The sequence below is a fragment of the Trematomus bernacchii genome, unplaced genomic scaffold, assembly GCF_902827165.1.
Source record: "Trematomus bernacchii unplaced genomic scaffold, fTreBer1.1, whole genome shotgun sequence".
Taxonomy (NCBI): domain Eukaryota; kingdom Metazoa; phylum Chordata; class Actinopteri; order Perciformes; family Nototheniidae; genus Trematomus; species Trematomus bernacchii.
Window position 1 is genome coordinate 13,463,203 of NW_022987698.1, and position 18,691 is coordinate 13,481,893.

At 37.7% G+C, this 18,691-nt stretch overlaps 4 protein-coding genes across 4 annotated transcripts; all 4 read right to left on the reverse strand.

The window, feature by feature from the left end:
- Positions 1-5,040: 5,040 nt before the first annotated feature.
- LOC117489805 (hairy/enhancer-of-split related with YRPW motif-like protein) lies at positions 5,041-5,596 on the reverse strand. The gene is made up of 2 exons (XM_034139338.1): positions 5,474-5,596; positions 5,041-5,373 (listed from the first exon to the last, which is right to left on the reverse strand). Exons 1-2 carry the CDS (start codon positions 5,594-5,596, stop codon positions 5,041-5,043), a joined length of 456 nt encoding a protein of 151 aa, XP_033995229.1.
- Positions 5,597-9,087: 3,491 nt separating this feature from the next.
- Positions 9,088-9,677, reverse strand: LOC117489922 (hairy/enhancer-of-split related with YRPW motif-like protein). The gene is made up of 2 exons (XM_034139504.1): positions 9,555-9,677; positions 9,088-9,451 (listed from the first exon to the last, which is right to left on the reverse strand). The coding sequence occupies exons 1-2, from the start codon at positions 9,675-9,677 to the stop codon at positions 9,119-9,121; spliced, it is 456 nt and encodes a 151-aa protein (XP_033995395.1). The 3' UTR covers positions 9,088-9,118.
- A 3,106-nt stretch (positions 9,678-12,783) lies between these two features.
- Positions 12,784-13,352, reverse strand: LOC117489916 (hairy/enhancer-of-split related with YRPW motif-like protein). Its single transcript, XM_034139496.1, has 2 exons — positions 13,230-13,352; positions 12,784-13,116 (listed from the first exon to the last, which is right to left on the reverse strand). Exons 1-2 carry the CDS (start codon positions 13,350-13,352, stop codon positions 12,784-12,786), a joined length of 456 nt encoding a protein of 151 aa, XP_033995387.1.
- Positions 13,353-16,864: 3,512 nt separating this feature from the next.
- Positions 16,865-17,433, reverse strand: LOC117489917 (hairy/enhancer-of-split related with YRPW motif-like protein). Its single transcript, XM_034139497.1, has 2 exons — positions 17,311-17,433; positions 16,865-17,197 (listed from the first exon to the last, which is right to left on the reverse strand). Exons 1-2 carry the CDS (start codon positions 17,431-17,433, stop codon positions 16,865-16,867), a joined length of 456 nt encoding a protein of 151 aa, XP_033995388.1.
- Between the last annotated feature and the right edge of the window lie 1,258 nt (positions 17,434-18,691).

The window sequence follows — 18,691 nt, forward strand, 5'->3', positions numbered from 1 at the left end:
TAGATTTGTCAATTAGAGTTAAAGGGTTAAATAACATTTTCAAACTGCTGTTCATAGTTACTGGATACATAACGAGCCTCATCATTATCTCGATTTTCTACTTCCATTTTTATTTAACAGTGAAACGTCTTATTTTAGTACAGTCTAGTCAGAGGAGTTAATACTATTACTATATATGAAAGCAAAAATAAAACACATTTTCATTTGTTATGGTTGTTTAATTGAAAAACACACCATTCGCCACATCTTCAGAAAGACATATTACATTTGACCAAGTTAATGTCGTAGTGCATACAAGGTAATAGACTTAACGATTTGCACTGCTGCCTCTCTCCGCGTTTCATTTACAGTGATCGGTTTATCGTTCAATTCACATTGCCCAACTAGATGTTTAGGGGTCTCTTGGAAGTAAATGAATGCATTTTTTATATCAGATAAGTGCATTAACATCACTTGCAAATTCTCTATCCTTTCACCCGCAACGATTATAATCTGCTTTGCTTCTTCTTCGGTTTCACCATTATTAGCTCTGAATGTAATCCTTTCTGGGGCTTTTTGTGCTTCTTGTGGTCTGTTGATTACCTGGCATAGGATTTGTTTAGCTGTAAGGACGGGTACCATATAATTGTCTTCATAAGCTGGAAATTCTTACAAGTTCCCCCTCCTCAAAATTCATTCCCGTAGCACCTTTCCCCTCACTGATGCTAGTGACCCCCCTTTGTATGCTAATTACCCCTTTGTTCGAGGCGTTATCACATGTAGGTGTGTTCAGTTAAACACTGAGATTTTCAACATACTACTCTACAAAATGATTTTTTCATATTCTTTTGACAAACTATACTTGACTTTTTTACGGAAAATCATGACACACTTTAATGTGACTTATTCTTAATTTTACCATACTAAAGTAAGACTTGAAAATACTATATCGTTTTCTAGTTTTTTATATTATACATCCTTATTTATGTTAGTGTGCTGAGAAAACACAATAAGCAATAGCGTTTTAACAAGCAGTTTAAACTGTCTGTGTCAGTTTTACTTATCTCCATATTAAGTGATTATATAATATGACAGTGATCATTTCTATGTTTATTCATTGCAAATACTTAGTTACTTACCACTTGAACTGTTTAGCTCTTCAAGGTTAACTGACCTAATATATACACTTTTTTGTAGTATTGTCACCACGTTCTTAAGAATTATATGGACGAGTTGGCAGCTGCCATGGCTGGACTGTCAATCAAAAGTTACCAGTTATCAAGCGATGGTATGGACAACTTAACAGCTGACTTGGCTAGACTTACTATGAGGAGTCAGCAGGTAGCAGATGAGTGTGTGAATGAAATAACAGCTGCCTTCAGAGGACTCTCCACTAATGCACAGCAGCTTCCTGTTAGTGCCTGCACTGAGAATCCTCAAATATGGGTTGATTGCGCGTTGATCTGTTGGTAAAATGCTCATCTATCATTTTCAACCAAGCAGTATGAGGTCAAATTTAGTAAGTAATAGTTTGTCACGATTTTACGGGAAAAAGTCAGAGCGCAATGTCACATCTTAAAGACAGCTTGAACTGGATAGATGGTTAGTCTTTTTTCAAACATACCATATGTTCTGCATGTTAGTATATTTGGCCAAATCGGGTTAGGCCCTACTGCCCCACTCCCCCAATAGGGAAGTCACGCTTTGGGAAGAGGTGTTTAATTTCACAGATCTGACTTGATTGCTGTTGTGATGGCTGAAGTAATAGGGACGGGGGAGGAAAATTCAGGGGTGAAGAAGCAGAAAGATAACTTGTTTGTAAAGCGGACAGCACGTCAGTTTCAGGAAAGATGACACATATAACTTCATATAAGGATTATTTTATTAAGGGGTGATGTAATTAAACATAAAGAAAAAACCAAAATACCCCAGGATCATTAAGATCTTTAATTTATTGCCAACCTCTTCAGAGAGACTTTGTTGCATTTATTACCAGATTACCCCTCCTTTCTATAAGAGAGGCCCTTATAGTTAGTATAGTAATTAAACATTAGTTCACCATCCGTACACTTCAAGAGAGCCTCCTTAGTTATTAACCCAACTCTTATTTAAAATAAAAAAAAGGCAGAGTAGGAGGGGAATACGGGTATGTGTGTGTGTGTGTGTGTGTGTGTGTGTGTGTGTGTGTGTGTGTGTGTGTGTGTGTGTGTGTGTGTGTGGAGGGAAATCTCTCAGAATGATATCCCCTTTAGCGCAATACAGCATCAGCTACACCACTTATGCGACATACAAGAATAGTGTGTGTGACAGACAAAAGATGTCCTGTAGGGGCTGATTGCGCATGGACATAAACGCTAGTAAAGTCTAATCTGACGGGGGAGACCCGCTGTTGCTGACGGGGGGAGATCCGATGCTGCGGACTATTCGACATGCATCTCTGCATGCGGTGAGCGGAACAAAACACACTCTTCAGATATCACACGTAGCTATTTTATTTACCTCTCAAACTACCTAAACTATTTATAGATATGTTTTAGTTTTACTGTCGAGTCACTCATTATTGGACCCGCGACTTTGATACTGTCGTGTTGTCAGGAGGGGGAGAGCAGTCCGTTTATTATTCCCGTGTTATTGTAAATTACTGTACACGTTTTTGAATAGTTAATTAATCTACTATAATTAGTTGGTTTAATATCGAATCATATCAGTTTGTTTCAAAGCTCATTAAATAACATAGAAGACCTTTAACCGGCACTTTTCTAATTCTGCCTCGGAAGATTTAAACTGTAACGAACATGCCGACCGGACAGGAGGGGGGAGGAGGAGGGGGTTGAGAGGGGTGGGGGCTGAGGAGGGGGGTGGGGGCGACAGGGGGGATGTGAAACCTGCTGTAAGGAGGGGGTGGGTTGAGAGGGTGGGGGCTGAGCGGGGTGGGGGCTGAGAAGGGTGGGGGCTGAGAAGGGTGGGGGCTGAGAAGGGTGGGGGCTACCGGTGAGGATGTAACACCTGTATGTGAGGGGGAGGGGGGCTGGCTGAGGGGGGTGGGGGCTACCGGGGGGATGTAACACCTATACGCGATAACACTTCGAACAAAGGGGCTCATTAGCATATCAAAGGGGCTCATTAGCATATCAAAGGGGCTCATTAGCATAATTAGGGGGCGGGACTTAGAAGGTGTGACCTGTCACTTTTTTATGCATACTAATGTGATTGAAGCGGGATTGGTAACACTACTATAGTGCAGTGTTAATGTTTAATGTTAAAACATTATATGGAAGAAACGAAAGCCGTATTAGTTTGAGAAAGTACCATGTCTCGTCAACGGTCTACAATTTTGAAGTAGTTTTTAAGAAATAAATCTATAAGTAGCAGCTTTCATTAAATATCTACATTGAGAGATTTGAAACTAAACACATTGCAAATATAGCCGCTTAAGAGGAACAACTAACAGTGAGAAGAACATCGGCTGTGAACCCTTCCAGACACGTTGTTGTAATGCCGTCACTATTATGAAGTCATATAATAATCTGTACAACAATCTTTTATTCTCCTAAACATTTTAAATCTATTAACATTATTTAGGTGGAAGCTTTTCAATAATCTCAGTGAGATGTAAAGCATCTTAAAGCCTTGTATATAGTTTATCATTTCTGTAATGTTTTTTATTTGTTAATTGTGCAAAATCAACTAAAAGTGTCTTATTTAGCCTCTCATTAGAAACATCTGACTTCTTTAAAGAGAACATTGTTAAACCTTTAGGTGTTATCATTATAACACCTATAACCGACAATAATCAAAACACATGGTGCAGAAAGTGTTTTAGTTTGTTGTCACATTTAGTCTGATGACTTGACTAACTCCATGTAAACATTGATATTGTATTAAAGATCCTTCACTAAAGTCATCGATTGAACCACATTCATATGCTTAAGTTTAAACTTAGCAGGTGTTATGAATAATGAACTACTGTTTTTGAAATGTAGTTTTATTCATCAATTAAGGGTAAAAACTGTTGAAAAGTAAAAACAATGAGAACACAACATTTTCAATTGGCAGTGTTTGTTTATTCAACAAGGCACAATCAACAACCTAAATATGAAAGCCCAATAGAGGTGATGATACAGCACAACAACAACTTGTATTTTCTACAAGACATGGTACTCACACAGAGTAGAGGAACAACCGTCTTTATAAAAGACAAGCGAATAACAATATTTGAGGACACAGTACTCAATTTCAATTGCAATTTTGATCAAAACAAAATTGTAAAAACTGACCTTGCAACAGGTCAAATCCTTTTTTATAACCATTAAATAATATTGAATGATTAAATATTAGGACAATATTGCCACTGTAAAACTGTCACATTGTGACATTAAACACACCTTTTATAAATAAAAGGAGAACAATGTAGAATCTAACACAGATAATGTTTTATACATAAAGTGAGGAAAAGTCCTCTATAATAAAATGTCAGTTACGTTTCTTTTAATCTAAACAATCAAAAGACAACAAATATTCACATTTCATACATTCACCAACACATGGCGTGCAGTGAGTAGTAAACTAATCACAGAACAATTGTGATATTAAACAAACCTTTTACAAGTAAGGATAAATATTTGGATCTTGCAACAGATCAGTTTTGAGCAATTATCATCAAAACAAAGTTGTTGTGAAAATATTTCCATAAAAAGAACAGGCAACGTTTCTGATCAAAATGATCAATAACAACCAAAAGATTACACACATTTAACCATAGCACTGTAATCTGCCAAAACAAGAAGTACAGTGTATTCAAATTATAATTGCAAATACAATCAGATTTGGTTCATGCAACATGCATGACAAGATGTTCTCTTTCTTAAATTGAAAGATATAGTTGTTGTCATTTCCTCAGGACATGTCATCTTGCAAAAAGAAAACAAACAAAACCAACCTTCTGTACAAACAGAAGAAGAAGTTCATAACATTTCAGAATTCAGAAGAATTCACTTCCAGTAACCTTTGACCAATATGGTCATCTCAGTTTGTCTGGTAGTAACTCCAGTCTGTAGGGGTCTACCACGGCCTCCAGGGGACGCTGTTGACTGGACTCTTCTCTTTGGTGATGCTGGTCTGGACTGTGGAGCTCAGCAGAGAGAAGTCAGCCTCTCTCAGGTTCTTATCAGAGGAACACTGCATCTTGTTGACGTGGTTCAGCAGTCTTCTCTGCTTTTCATTCTGCTGCTGCAGTCGTCTCAGGACACAAACTGTCATCTCCAGGATGTCTGCTTTCTCCAGCTTGGAGTCTGGCTGCTGTTTGAGGAACTCTGGACCCAGGAGAGACTTGATCTGCTCAATGCTGCTGTTGATTCGCTCTCTGCGTAACTTCTCCACCAGAGGCTTTTTGAGCTGCAGAAAGAAAAGGGAAGTCATTAATAATCTTATGGAATTTAGATTTGGCATGAGCAAAGACAACATCTGAATGACAATATTGAAATCTTGAATTTACCTTGTGGGTCAGAGTGTGAGGCTCCTGAGAGTTGGTCATTGCTGCAGTGATTGTAGGTGCCATGTCTGGATCTCTGTGCTGTAGAGGTCTCTGTAGAGAGAATCTGATCTCTGCTGGCTTCATCCCTCCTATTTATAGTCCCACATCTCCATATGAATGTGTGGGTCTGGGTCTGACTGCACTTTCTCACAGTCTCAGCCAATCAGAAAGCTTGGTGACACAATAAATGATGCCACATGCCTGATGGTTTTATTGAAATGAGGGCAATGGTTAGATCCCAGGGGAACAGGTGGGGGACTGGGGGGGTGATGGAGAGAGACTCACAGAGCTCTGTGTGAATCTGGGAAAGTGGTGACCCTGTAGAGAGCAGATCTGCTGCCTGATGCTGGGATCAATGACTTTGACTGAGCACACGCTCATCATCTCATCACACACGTGGGACACAACAATTAATTTCATCTTTGCTTAAATTGTCTGTATAAATGTTTAAATACACTCAATAATTAGTAGAAATATATATTTGCATTATTACTTTAAGTGCCACTCATGTAGTTTATCCTCACTTTTATTTATTATAAAATCAGATACAATTGTCCTTTAATACATTTTCTCTTTTTTCTTAAACTTTTACAATAATAAAACATCTATATTACAAACTGAATTATGTTATGTTATAATAAGACTTAAGTACACACTGACGTGCTTATCTCCAGATGTAGCACACTCTCTTGACTTATGTGGGTAGAAAGTTGGTCTCAGTTTCTCACACTGACTCTGAATGCTGTGATCAGTGAACAACAAAAGGTCTTTGAATGGAGCCTTTGTGACTGATACTGGACGTGTGTGGTGGTAGAAACAGAGCCGGACGTCACCCACCATCTGGAGGGAAACCACGCCATTGGCTGGCTTTTTAATGATGAGTCCACTACATTTATTTCTAAAATGATAAGGATAACTTTTATTAATCATTGAAACATTTAGACCTTCAATTCAACATTGTATTTTATCATTAGCAACTTGTTCAAGAGTTCTGCTTTTTAGATGAGTTTGGGAGGTTGAAGCAGCTGCTTCCTGAAGTGTGCCAAATCCCTTTAGAGAATAATCTGCTGCTCGTGGGGTTTAGGTCGATAATCATGCTAAACTGTGATCTCCTGAGAGTTCCCACACTCTGTCTATTAACACAAATTATTCTGTTTGACCAAAACCACACCGATGTATTGATTGTCCATTTTACACTTGGACCATTAGATCATTCATTATGTGTATACTAATTCACCTTACTTGTACAACTCAAACATAAATATTTCCATTCGTATATAATGTCAAAAGTGTAGGTGTTGTAAACCTTGGCGGATATCACATACCATCAGTCATTTATAATAAAATATTCCTGTATAGTTCATGTAAACCATAAACCCTGAGGTCAACATCTGATACTTGGCTGTGGTCATCATTTGTCTAAAAAACAGCGACCTGTTGGTAATCAAAGTAAACAATGTTCTGTTTTCCAGTGACTTGTAATCGGTTGCAAAGTAGAACAACATAGTCATCCTGAGACAAGACCAATATTTTGTACTTTAAATTCTCAAAAACAATCTAGTTTTACAAGTAGGCTCACTAACAGACTCTTATACATTACAAAAGGCTTTGTCAAGCAGTTTTTATCGTGGTAGGAAAAACTTCACTTAGATATTAATCTATGATATTAAACAGATTAAGAATGTAGCATTTCTGAGATCCAGAGTGTTTTGAATCTGTCTCTATAGGGCACAGATCTTTTGTCCCACAGGGCTCTGTGAGTGAGGTTCCTCTGGTTTCCCACACGCTGTCCTTTCACTGGAGGAACAATAGAAGTGTGCCTCATTATGCATCACATCAGATACAATGTCTTCTGTCTCTGAAGTAGAAACGTTTTCATTTACATTTTTTACATTAAACAACCACACTTTACAGTTCATAAAAAAACGTTCTTTCCGCCAATAATATTTTAGAATATACATTGTCTCATTCAGTTGATGACTTTAGAAAAAAACTGACCTAATTTCATGAATAATCTGAGTGAAACCAGCTGAAAATGTACCGGTATGGTGCAGCAGTTAGCACTGTAACTCAGTGAAAGGGTTCTAGGTCTGAACCTGCTGAAACTTTGATTTGAAGAGATGTATTGTTCTCCCTGTAGGTTCATGAGTTTCCTCAAAGGTCTCTGTCTTCCTCCCCCAGCTCGAAGACATGCAGTCTAATTTAACAAGCAACTCTAAATTACCCAAATGTGTTAATAGTTACCAACCCAGCGACATCTATGCAAAGTGGTTATAAGTGATGGATGGATTGTGTGTTAAGCTTAGACAAATACTGTGTCTTACAATGGGTGGATGGTTATAGAGAACTCTTATTTAATTCAATAAAACTCAAGTTTCTATCATAACAAGGGCAAGTGTAAGGAAAAACTAACTATAGAACAACATTTTCAGCTGGCAATTTTTGTTTATTCAAAAAGCACAATGAGCAAAAATAAATCATGAATGCTTCATCTAAAGGTGATGATACATCACAACAACAACAACTTGTAGATTTCTACAAGACACTGTACTCACAGAGAGTAGAGGGACAACCGTCTTTACAAAAGACACACAATTTACACTTTTTGAGGGAACAGTAAAACATTCACTGTTGGCTAACAAACATGTTTTTATAAAAACTGACCTTACAACTGGTCACGTCGTTTTAATAATCAATAGATTTTTTAAATGTAAGATTGTCAGAGTAAAACTGTGACAATGTTACATTTAACAAACCCTTCATTATGAAAGAATAACATTTTAATCTTAAAACAGAACAATTGTCAATTATCACAGAAAGTGAGGGAAGGTCCAAATATGTCCATAAAAAGGACAATTAATATCTTTGATCAATCAAAGAGATACAAAAAACAATTCTCCATGTAGTTAGTATATTGGACAACACACAAGGTGTAGTGAGACAAAAAAGTATCACAGGAAAAGTGTGACATTTAAGAAAACCTTTTGGAAAACAAGGATAAACAATTCGATCTTTCGATCAGGTCTGAGTTATCAGAGAAATTAAGTCAATTATGAGTAAGTCCTAAAAATGGACAGGAAGTCTTTGTTCACTATGATCAATAACAATCAAAAGATACTAAATGCATTAAACTGTATACGACCAATACTTGATGTACAGTGAGGTATATCAATGTCTGTTGCATTCAGATTTGTTCTTGCAACATGCATGACAAGATGTTCTCTTTCTTAACTTGACATGTAAGAACAGTTAAAGTTTCTGATCAAAATGATCAACAACAATTAGAAGATTACAAATGTAACCATAGCGCTGTAATCTGCCATTACATGAAGTACATTGTATTATAATGATAATTGCAAATGCAATCAGATTTGGTTCATGCAACATGCATGACAAGATGTTCTCTTTCTTAAATTGAAAGATATAGTTGTTGTCATTTCCTCAGGACATGTCATCTTGCATAAAGAAAATGAACAAAACCAACCTTCTGTACAAACAGAAGAAGAAGTTCTTAGTATTTCAGAATTCAGAAGAATTCACTTCCAGTAATCTTTGACCAATATGGTCATCTCAGTTTGTCTGGTAGTAACTCCAGTCTGTAGGGGTCTACCACGGCCTCCAGGGGGCGCTGTTAACTGGACTCTTCTCTTTGGTGATGCTGGTCTGGACTGTGGAGCTCAGCAGAGAGAAGTCAGCCTCTCTCAGGTTCTTATCAGAGGAACACTGCATCTTGTTGACGTGGTTCAGCAGTCTTCTCTGCTTTTCATTCTGCTGCTGCAGTCGTCTCAGGACACAAACTGTCATCTCCAGGATGTCTGCTTTCTCCAGCTTGGAGTCTGGCTGCTGTTTGAGGAACTCTGGACCCAGGAGAGACTTGATCTGCTCAATGCTGATGTTGATTCGCTCTCTGCGTAACTTCTCCACCAGAGGCTTTTTGAGCTGCAGAAAGAAAAAGAAAGTCATTAATAATCTTATACTGGAGTTTAGATTTGGCATGAACAAAGACAACATCTGAAGAACAATATTGAAATCTTGAATTTACCTTGTGGGTCAGAGTGTGAGGCTCCTGAGAGTTGGTCATTGCTGCAGTGATTGTAGGTGCCATGTCTGGATCTCTGTGCTGTAGAGGTCTCTGTAGAGAGAATCTGATCTCTGCTGGCTTCATCCCTTCTATTTATAGTCCCACATCTCCATATGAATGTGTGGGTCTGGGTCACACTGCACTTTCTCACAGTCTCAGCCAATCAGAAAGCACTGTTTGACAATAAGGGGTTCAGCAACTCAATAGTCTTATTGCCCTGGGGACAATGGTTAAATCCCAGGGGAACAGGTGGAGGACTGGGGGGGTGATGGAGAGAGACTCACAGAGCTCTGTGTGAATCTGGGAAAGTGGTGACCCTGTAGAGAGCAGATCTGCTGCCTGATGCTGGGATCAATGACTTTGACTGAGCACACGCTCATCATCTCATCACACTCATAAGGGAAAACTATTTACTGTGTATATTTAAATTAGAGCTGGGATAAGCTAAAGTGTAAAAGCTAAGTGATATTTCATATTTGTCAGCGCTTTCATTCACAAAAAAATGATACATTGAACTGTTAAACACACTCCATTTTATATTGATGATTTAATTTGATATGTCATTATATATTTTTTTCATCATAAAAAATATCCTCAAATCTCTACATTCATTTTATTGCAAACAGGCAAAAAAATATGTAAGAAAATAGTGTGATGCCCATTCATGTTACTTGAACTAAACCCACCCTAATAATCATGCATCTGTCCAGATGTGGTCTTTTGACACGTGCCTTGTAGTCAGCCTGAGTAGCATGTTGAGCTCAGTTTCCCACACTGACTCCCTGTATGGTGTGGTCAATGCTCCACAAAGGGACTCCTCTGACAGATGCTGGCTGTGTGTTGTTACAGAAACTGAGTCTGACATCACCAGCCATCTGGAGGGAAAGGACGCCATTGGCTGACTTGTAGTGTTCGAAATGTTGGTTGAAAAAAACGTCCCCTAATTATCATCCTAATTAATCACTATTTTATATTTTGAGGCGCCGATCATTGGCATATTTTTAGAACTTTCATTAATTATCATGTTTTATTGCTGATCAATAACTTGATCAGAACTAGTTCTCTATACATGAATGTGGGAGGTCTCCTGGTGGGCAGCTGTTTCCTAAAGTGTGCCAAATCCCTTTGGAGAATTACTTGGCTGCTGGTGGAGTGGGTGGACGTCGTTCACCCTCAACTCTGTCCTCCAGCGTTTTCCCACACTCCCTCTCTTTGCTGTGAATAGGCATGTGCCCCTCTACAGATGGACCTTTGGAAGACCTTGTGCACTTGCGTCTGTGAGGCCCCCCTTAAAGATAATTAACCATAAAAGTGAATAGATTGTACTTGACATCAAAGGAAACCAGAAAAGGTCACTTCTGAAGATAGTGCAGTGTTAATGTTTAATGTTAAAACATTATATGGAAGAAACGAAAGTCGTATTAGTTTGAGAAAGTACCATGTCTCGTCAACGGTCTACAATTTTGAAGTAGTTTTTAAGAAATAAATCTATAAGTAGCAGCTTTCATTAAATATCTACATTGAGAGATTTGAAACTAAACACATTGCAAATATAGCCGCTTAAGAGGAACAACTAACAGTGAGAAGAACATCGGCTGTGAACCCTTCCAGACACGTTGTTGTAATGCCGTCACTATTATGAAGTCATATAATAATCTGTACAACAATCTTTTATTCTCCTAAACATTTTAAATCTATTAACATTATTTAGGTGGAAGCTTTTCAATAATCTCAGTGAGATGTAAAGCATCTTAAAGCCTTGTATATAGTTTATCATTTCTGTAATGTTTTTTATTTGTTAATTGTGCAAAATCAACTAAAAGTGTCTTATTTAGCCTCTCATTAGAAACATCTGACTTCTTTAAAGAGAACATTGTTAAACCTTTAGGTGTTATCATTATAACACCTATAACCGACAATAATCAAAACACATGGTGCAGAAAGTGTTTTAGTTTGTTGTCACATTTAGTCTGATGACTTGACTAACTCCATGTAAACATTGATATTGTATTAAAGATCCTTCACTAAAGTCATCGATTGAACCACATTCATATGCTTAAGTTTAAACTTAGCAGGTGTTATGAATAATGAACTACTGTTTTTGAAATGTAGTTTTATTCATCAATTAAGGGTAAAAACTGTTGAAAAGTAAAAACAATGAGAACACAACATTTTCAATTGGCAGTGTTTGTTTATTCAACAAGGCACAATCAACAACCTAAATATGAAAGCCCAATAGAGGTGATGATACAGCACAACAACAACTTGTATTTTCTACAAGACATGGTACTCACACAGAGTAGAGGAACAACCGTCTTTATAAAAGACAAGCGAATAACAATATTTGAGGACACAGTACTCAATTTCAATTGCAATTTTGATCAAAACAAAATTGTAAAAACTGACCTTGCAACAGGTCAAATCCTTTTTTATAACCATTAAATAATATTGAATGATTAAATATTAGGACAATATTGCCACTGTAAAACTGTCACATTGTGACATTAAACACACCTTTTATAAATAAAAGGAGAACAATGTAGAATCTAACAGAGATAATGTTTTATACATAAAGTGAGGAAAAGTCCTCTATAATAAAATGTCAGTTACGTTTCTTTTAATCTAAACAATCAAAAGACAACAAATATTCACATTTCATACATTCACCAACACATGGCGTGCAGTGAGTAGTAAACTAATCACAGAACAATTGTGATATTAAACAAACCTTTTACAAGTAAGGATAAATATTTGGATCTTGCAACAGATCAGTTTTGAGCAATTATCATCAAAACAAAGTTGTTGTGAAAATATTTCCATAAAAAGAACAGGCAACGTTTCTGATCAAAATGATCAATAACAACCAAAAGATTACACACATTTAACCATAGCACTGTAATCTGCCAAAACAAGAAGTACAGTGTATTCAAATTATAATTGCAAATGCAATCAGATTTGGTTCATGCAACATGCATGACAAGATGTTCTCTTTCTTAAATTGAAAGATATAGTTGTTGTCATTTCCTCAGGACATGTCATCTTGCAAAAAGAAAACAAACAAATCCAACCTTCTGTACAAACAGAAGAAGAAGTTCATAACATTTCAGAATTCAGAAGAATTCACTTCCAGTAATCTTTGACCAATATGGTCATCTCAGTTTGTCTGGTAGTAACTCCAGTCTGTAGGGGTCTACCACGGCCTCCAGGGGGCGCTGTTGACTGGACTCTTCTCTTTGGTGATGCTGGTCTGGACTGTGGAGCTCAGCAGAGAGAAGTCAGCCTCTCTCAGGTTCTTATCAGAGGAACACTGCATCTTGTTGACGTGGTTCAGCAGTCTTCTCTGCTTTTCATTCTGATGCTGCAGTCGTCTCAGGACACAAACTGTCATCTCCAGGATGTCTGCTTTCTCCAGCTTGGAGTCTGGCTGCTGTTTGAGGAACTCTGGACCCAGGAGAGACTTGATCTGCTCAATGCTGATGTTGATTCGCTCTCTGCGTAACTTCTCCACCAGAGGCTTTCTGAGCTGCAGAAAGAAAAAGGAAGTCATTAATAATCTTATTCTGGAGTTTAGATTTGACATGAACAAAGACAACATCTGAAGAACAATATTGAAATCTTCTTGAATCTTGAATGTACCTTGTGGGTCAGAGTGTGAGGCTCCTGAGAGTTGGTCATTGCTGCAGTGATTGTAGGTGCCATGTCTGGATCTCTGTGCTGTAGAGGTCTCTGTAGAGAGAATCTGATCTCTGCTGGCTTCATCCCTCCTATTTATAGTCCCACATCTCCATATGAATGTGTGGGTCTGGGTCTCACTGCACTTTCTCACAGTCTCAGCCAATCAGAAAGCTTGGTGACACAATAAATGATGCCACACGCCTGATGGTTTTATTGAAATGAGGGCAATGGTTAGATCCCAGGGGAACAGGTGGGGGACTGGGGGGGTGATGGAGAGAGACTCACAGAGCTCTGTGTGAATCTGGGAAAGTGGTGACCCTGTAGAGAGCAGATCTGCTGCCTGATGCTGGGATCAATGACTTTGACTGAGCACACGCTCATCATCTCATCACACACGTTTGATACCGACATTAATTTCATCTTTGCTTAAATTGTCTGTATAAATGTTTAAATACACTCAATAATTAGTAGAAATATATATTTGCATTATCACTTTAAGTGCCACTCATGTAGTTTATCCTCACTTTTATTTATTATAAAATCAGATACAATTGTCCTTTAATACATTTTCTTAAACTTTTACAATAATAAAACATCTATATTACAAACTGAATTATGTTATGTTATAATAAGACTTAAGTACACACTGACGTGCTTATCTCCAGATGTAGCACACTCTCTTGACTTGTGTGGGTAGAAAGTTGGTCTCAGTTTCCCACTGACTCTGAATGCTGTGGTCAGTGAACAACAAAAGGTCTTTGAATGGAGCCTTTGTGACTGATACTGGACGTGTGTGGTGGTAGAAACAGAGCCGGACGTCACCCACCATCTGGAGGGAAACCACGCCATTGGCTGGCTTTTTAATGATGAGTCCACTACATTTATTTCTAAAATGATAAGGATAACTTTTATTAATCATTGAAACATTGAGACCTTCAATTCAACATTGTATTTGATCATTAGCAACTTGTTCAAGAGTTCTGCTTTTTAGATGAGTTTGGGAGGTTGAAGCAGCTGCTTCCTGAAGTGTGCCAAATCCCTTTAGAGAATAATCTGCTGCTTGTGGGGTTTAGGTCGATAATCATGCTAAACTGTGATCTCCTGAGATTTCCCACACTCTGTCTATTAACACAAATTATTCTGTTTGACCAAAACCACACCGATGTATTGATTGTCCATTTTACACTTGGACCATTAGATCATTCATTATGTGTATACTAATTCACCTTACTTGTACAACTCAAACATAAATATTTCCATTCGTATATAATGTCAAAAGTGTAGGTGTTGTAAACCTTGGCGGATATCACATACAATCAGTCATTTATAATAAAATATTCCTGTATAGTTCATGTAAACCATAAACCCTGAGGTCAACATCTGATACTTGGCTGTGGTCATCATTTGTCTAAAAAACAGCGACCTGTTGGTAATCAAAGTAAACAGTGTTCTGTTTTCCAGTGACTTGTAATCGGTTGCAAAGTAGAACAACATAGTCATCCTGAGACAAGACCAATATTTTGTACTTTAAATTCTCAAAAACAATCTAGTTTTACAAGTAGGCTCACTAACAGACTCTTATACAGTACAAAAGGCTTTGTCAAGCAGTTTTTATCGTGGTAGGAAAAACTTCACTTAGATATTAATCTATGATATTAAACAGATTAAGAATGTAGCATTTCTGAGATCCAGAGTGTTTTGAATCTGTCTCTATAGGGCACAGATCTTTTGTCCCACAGGGCTCTGTGAGTGAGGTTCCTCTGGTTTCCCACACGCTGTCCTTTCACTGGAGGAACAATAGAAGTGTGCCTCATTATGCATCACTTCAGATACAATGTCTTCTGTCTCTGAAGTAGTAACGTTTTCATTTACATTTTTTACATTAAACAACACACTTTACAGTTCATAAAAAAACGTTCTTTCCGCCAATAATATTTTTAAAATATACATTGTCTCATTCAGTTGATGACTTTAGCAAAAACTGACCTAATTTCATGAATAATCTGAGTGAAACCAGCTGAAAATGTACCGGTATGGAGCAGCAGTTAGCACTGTAACTCAGTGAAAGGGTTCTAGGTCTGAACCTGCTGAAACTTTGATTTGAAGAGATGTATTGTTCTCCCTGTAGGTTCATGAGTTTCCTCAAAGGTCTCTGTCTTCCTCCCCCAGCTCGAAGACATGCAGTCTAATTTAACAAGCAACTCTAAATTACCCAAATGTGTTAATAGTTACCAACCCAGCGACATCTATGCAAAGTGGTTATAAGTGATGGATGGATTGTGTGTTAAGCTTAGACAAATACTGTGTCTTACAATGGGTGGATGGTTATAGAGAACTCTTATTTAATTCAATAAAACTCAAGTTTCTATCATAACAAGGGCAAGTGTAAGGAAATACTAACTATAGAACAACATTTTCAGCTGGCAATTTTTGTTTATTCAAAAAGCACAATGAGCAAAAATAAATCATGAATGCTTCATCTAAAGGTGATGATACATCACAACAACAACAACTTGTAGATTTCTACAAGACACTGTACTCACAGAGAGTAGAGGGACAACCGTCTTTACAAAAGACACACAATTTACACTTTTTGAGGGAACAGTAAAACATTCACTGTTGGCTAACAAACATGTTTTTATAAAAACTGACCTTACAACTGGTCACGTCGTTTTAATAATCAATAGATTTTTTAAATGTAAGATTGTCAGAGTAAAACTGTGACAATGTTACATTTAACAAACCCTTCATTATGAAAGAATAACATTTTAATCTTAAAACAGAACAATTGTCAATTATCACAGAAAGTGAGGGAAGGTCCAAATATGTCCATAAAAAGGACAATTAATATCTTTGATCAATCAAAGAGATACAAAAAACAATTCTCCATGTAGTTAGTATATTGGACAACACACAAGGTGTAGTGAGACATAAAAGTATCACAGGAAAAGTGTCACATTAAGAAAACCTTTTGAAAAAAAGGATAAACAATTCGATCTTTCAACAGATCAGGTCTGAGTTATCAGAGAAATTAAGTCAATTATGAGAAAGTCCTAAAAATGGACAGGAAGTCTTTGTTCACTATGATCAATAACAATCAAAAGATACTAAATGCATTAAACTGTATACGACCAATACTTGATGTACAGTGAGGTATATCAATGTCTGTTGCATTCAGATTTGTTCTTGCAACATGCATGACAAGATGTTCTCTTTCTTAACTTGACATGTAAGAACAGTTAAAGTTTCTGATCAAAATGATCAACAACAATTAGAAGATTACAAATGTAACCATAGCGCTGTAATCTGCCATTACATGAAGTACATTGTATTATAATGATAATTGCAAATTCAATCAGATTTGGTTCATGCAACATGCATGACAAGATGTTCTCTTTCTTAAATTGAAAGATATAGTTGTTGTCATTTCCTCAGGACATGTCATCTTGCATAAAGAAAATGAACAAAACCAACCTTCTGTACAAACAGAAGAAGAAGTTCATAGTATTTCAGAATTCAGAAGAATTCACTTCCAGTCATCTTTGACCAATATGGTCATCTCAGTTTGTCTGGTAGTAACTCCAGTCTGTAGGGGTCTACCACGGCCTCCAGGGGGCGCTGTTGACTGGACTCTTCTCTTTGTTGATGCTGGTCTGGACTGTGGAGCTCAGCAGAGAGAAGTCAGCCTCTCTCAGGTTCTTATCAGAGGAACACTGCATCTTGTTGACGTGGTTCAGCAGTCTTCTCTGCTTTTCATTCTGCTGCTGCAGTCGTCTCAGGACACAAACTGTCATCTCCAGGATGTCTGCTTTCTCCAGCTTGGAGTCTGGCTGCTGTTTGAGGAACTCTGGACCCAGAAGAGACTTGATCTGCTCAATGCTGATGTTGATTCGCTCTCTGCGTAACTTCTCCACCAGAGGCTTTCTGAGCTGCAGAAAGAAGAAAAAAGTCATTAATAATCTTATTCTGGAGTTTAGATTTGACATGAACAAAGACAACATCTGAATGACAATATTGAAATCTTGTTGAATGTTGAATGTACCTTGTGGGTCAGAGTGTGAGGCTCCTGAGAGTTGGTCATTGCTGCAGTGATTGTAGGTGCCATGTCTGGATCTCTGTGCTGTAGAGGTCTCTGTAGAGAGAATCTGATCTCTGCTGGCTTCATCCCTCCTATTTATAGTCCCACATCTCCATATGAATGTGTGGGTCTGGGTCTGACTGCACTTTCTCACAGTCTCAGCCAATCAGAAAGCTTGGTGACACAATAAATTATGCCACCAGCCTGATGGTTTTATTGGACTGAGGGCAATGGTTAGATCCCAGGGGAACAGGTGGGGGACTGGGGGGGTGATGGAGAGAGACACACAGAGCTCTGTGTGAATCTGGGAAAGTGGTGACCCTGTAGAGAGCAGATCTGCTGCCTGATGCTGGGATCAATGACTTTGACTGAGCACACGCTCATCATCTCATCACACACGTTTGATACCGACATTGAATTGCTGGATGAAAAGTACTGTGTAACTTACATTTAACTACAAAAGTTGTTCAGAGAAATATATATTTCCTTCTAACGTTATTAGCCTTTTATGTTTTTTAGTTTAGTTTTTATTCTTAATTAAATCAAATAGAATCCTTATTAAAAACAATTACCCTATATTTCTACAACTTTGAAAAGAAATCAAAAATGTATCTTATAAATGTTAGTCTTACATGCGATGAAAAATATTCACATTTCCATTCTATATTCAAATGTTAAGGACAACTGACGTGCTTATCTCTATTACAAACTGAATTATGTTATGTTATAATAAGACTTAAGTACACACTGACGTGCTTATCTCCAGATGTAGCACACTCTCTTGACTTGTGTGGGTAGAAAGTTGGTCTCAGTTTCCCACTGACTCTGAATGCTGTGGTCAGTGAACAACAAAAGGTCTTTGAATGGAGCCTTTGTGACTGATACTGGACGTGTGTGGTGGTAGAAACAGAGCCGGACGTCACCCACCATCTGGAGGGAAACCACGCCATTGGCTGGCTTTTTAATGATGAGTCCACTACATTTATTTCTAAAATGATAAGGATAACTTTTATTAATCATTGAAACATTGAGACCTTCAATTCAACATTGTATTTGATCATTAGCAACTTGTTCAAGAGTTCTGCTTTTTAGATGAGTTTGGGAGGTTGAAGCAGCTGCTTCCTGAAGTGTGCCAAATCCCTTTAGAGAATAATCTGCTGCTTGTGGGGTTTAGGTCGATAATCATGCTAAACTGTGATCTCCTGAGATTTCCCACACTCTGTCTATTAACACAAATTATTCTGTTTGACCAAAACCACACCGATGTATTGATTGTCCATTTTACACTTGGACCATTAGATCATTCATTATGTGTATACTAATTCACCTTACTTGTACAACTCAA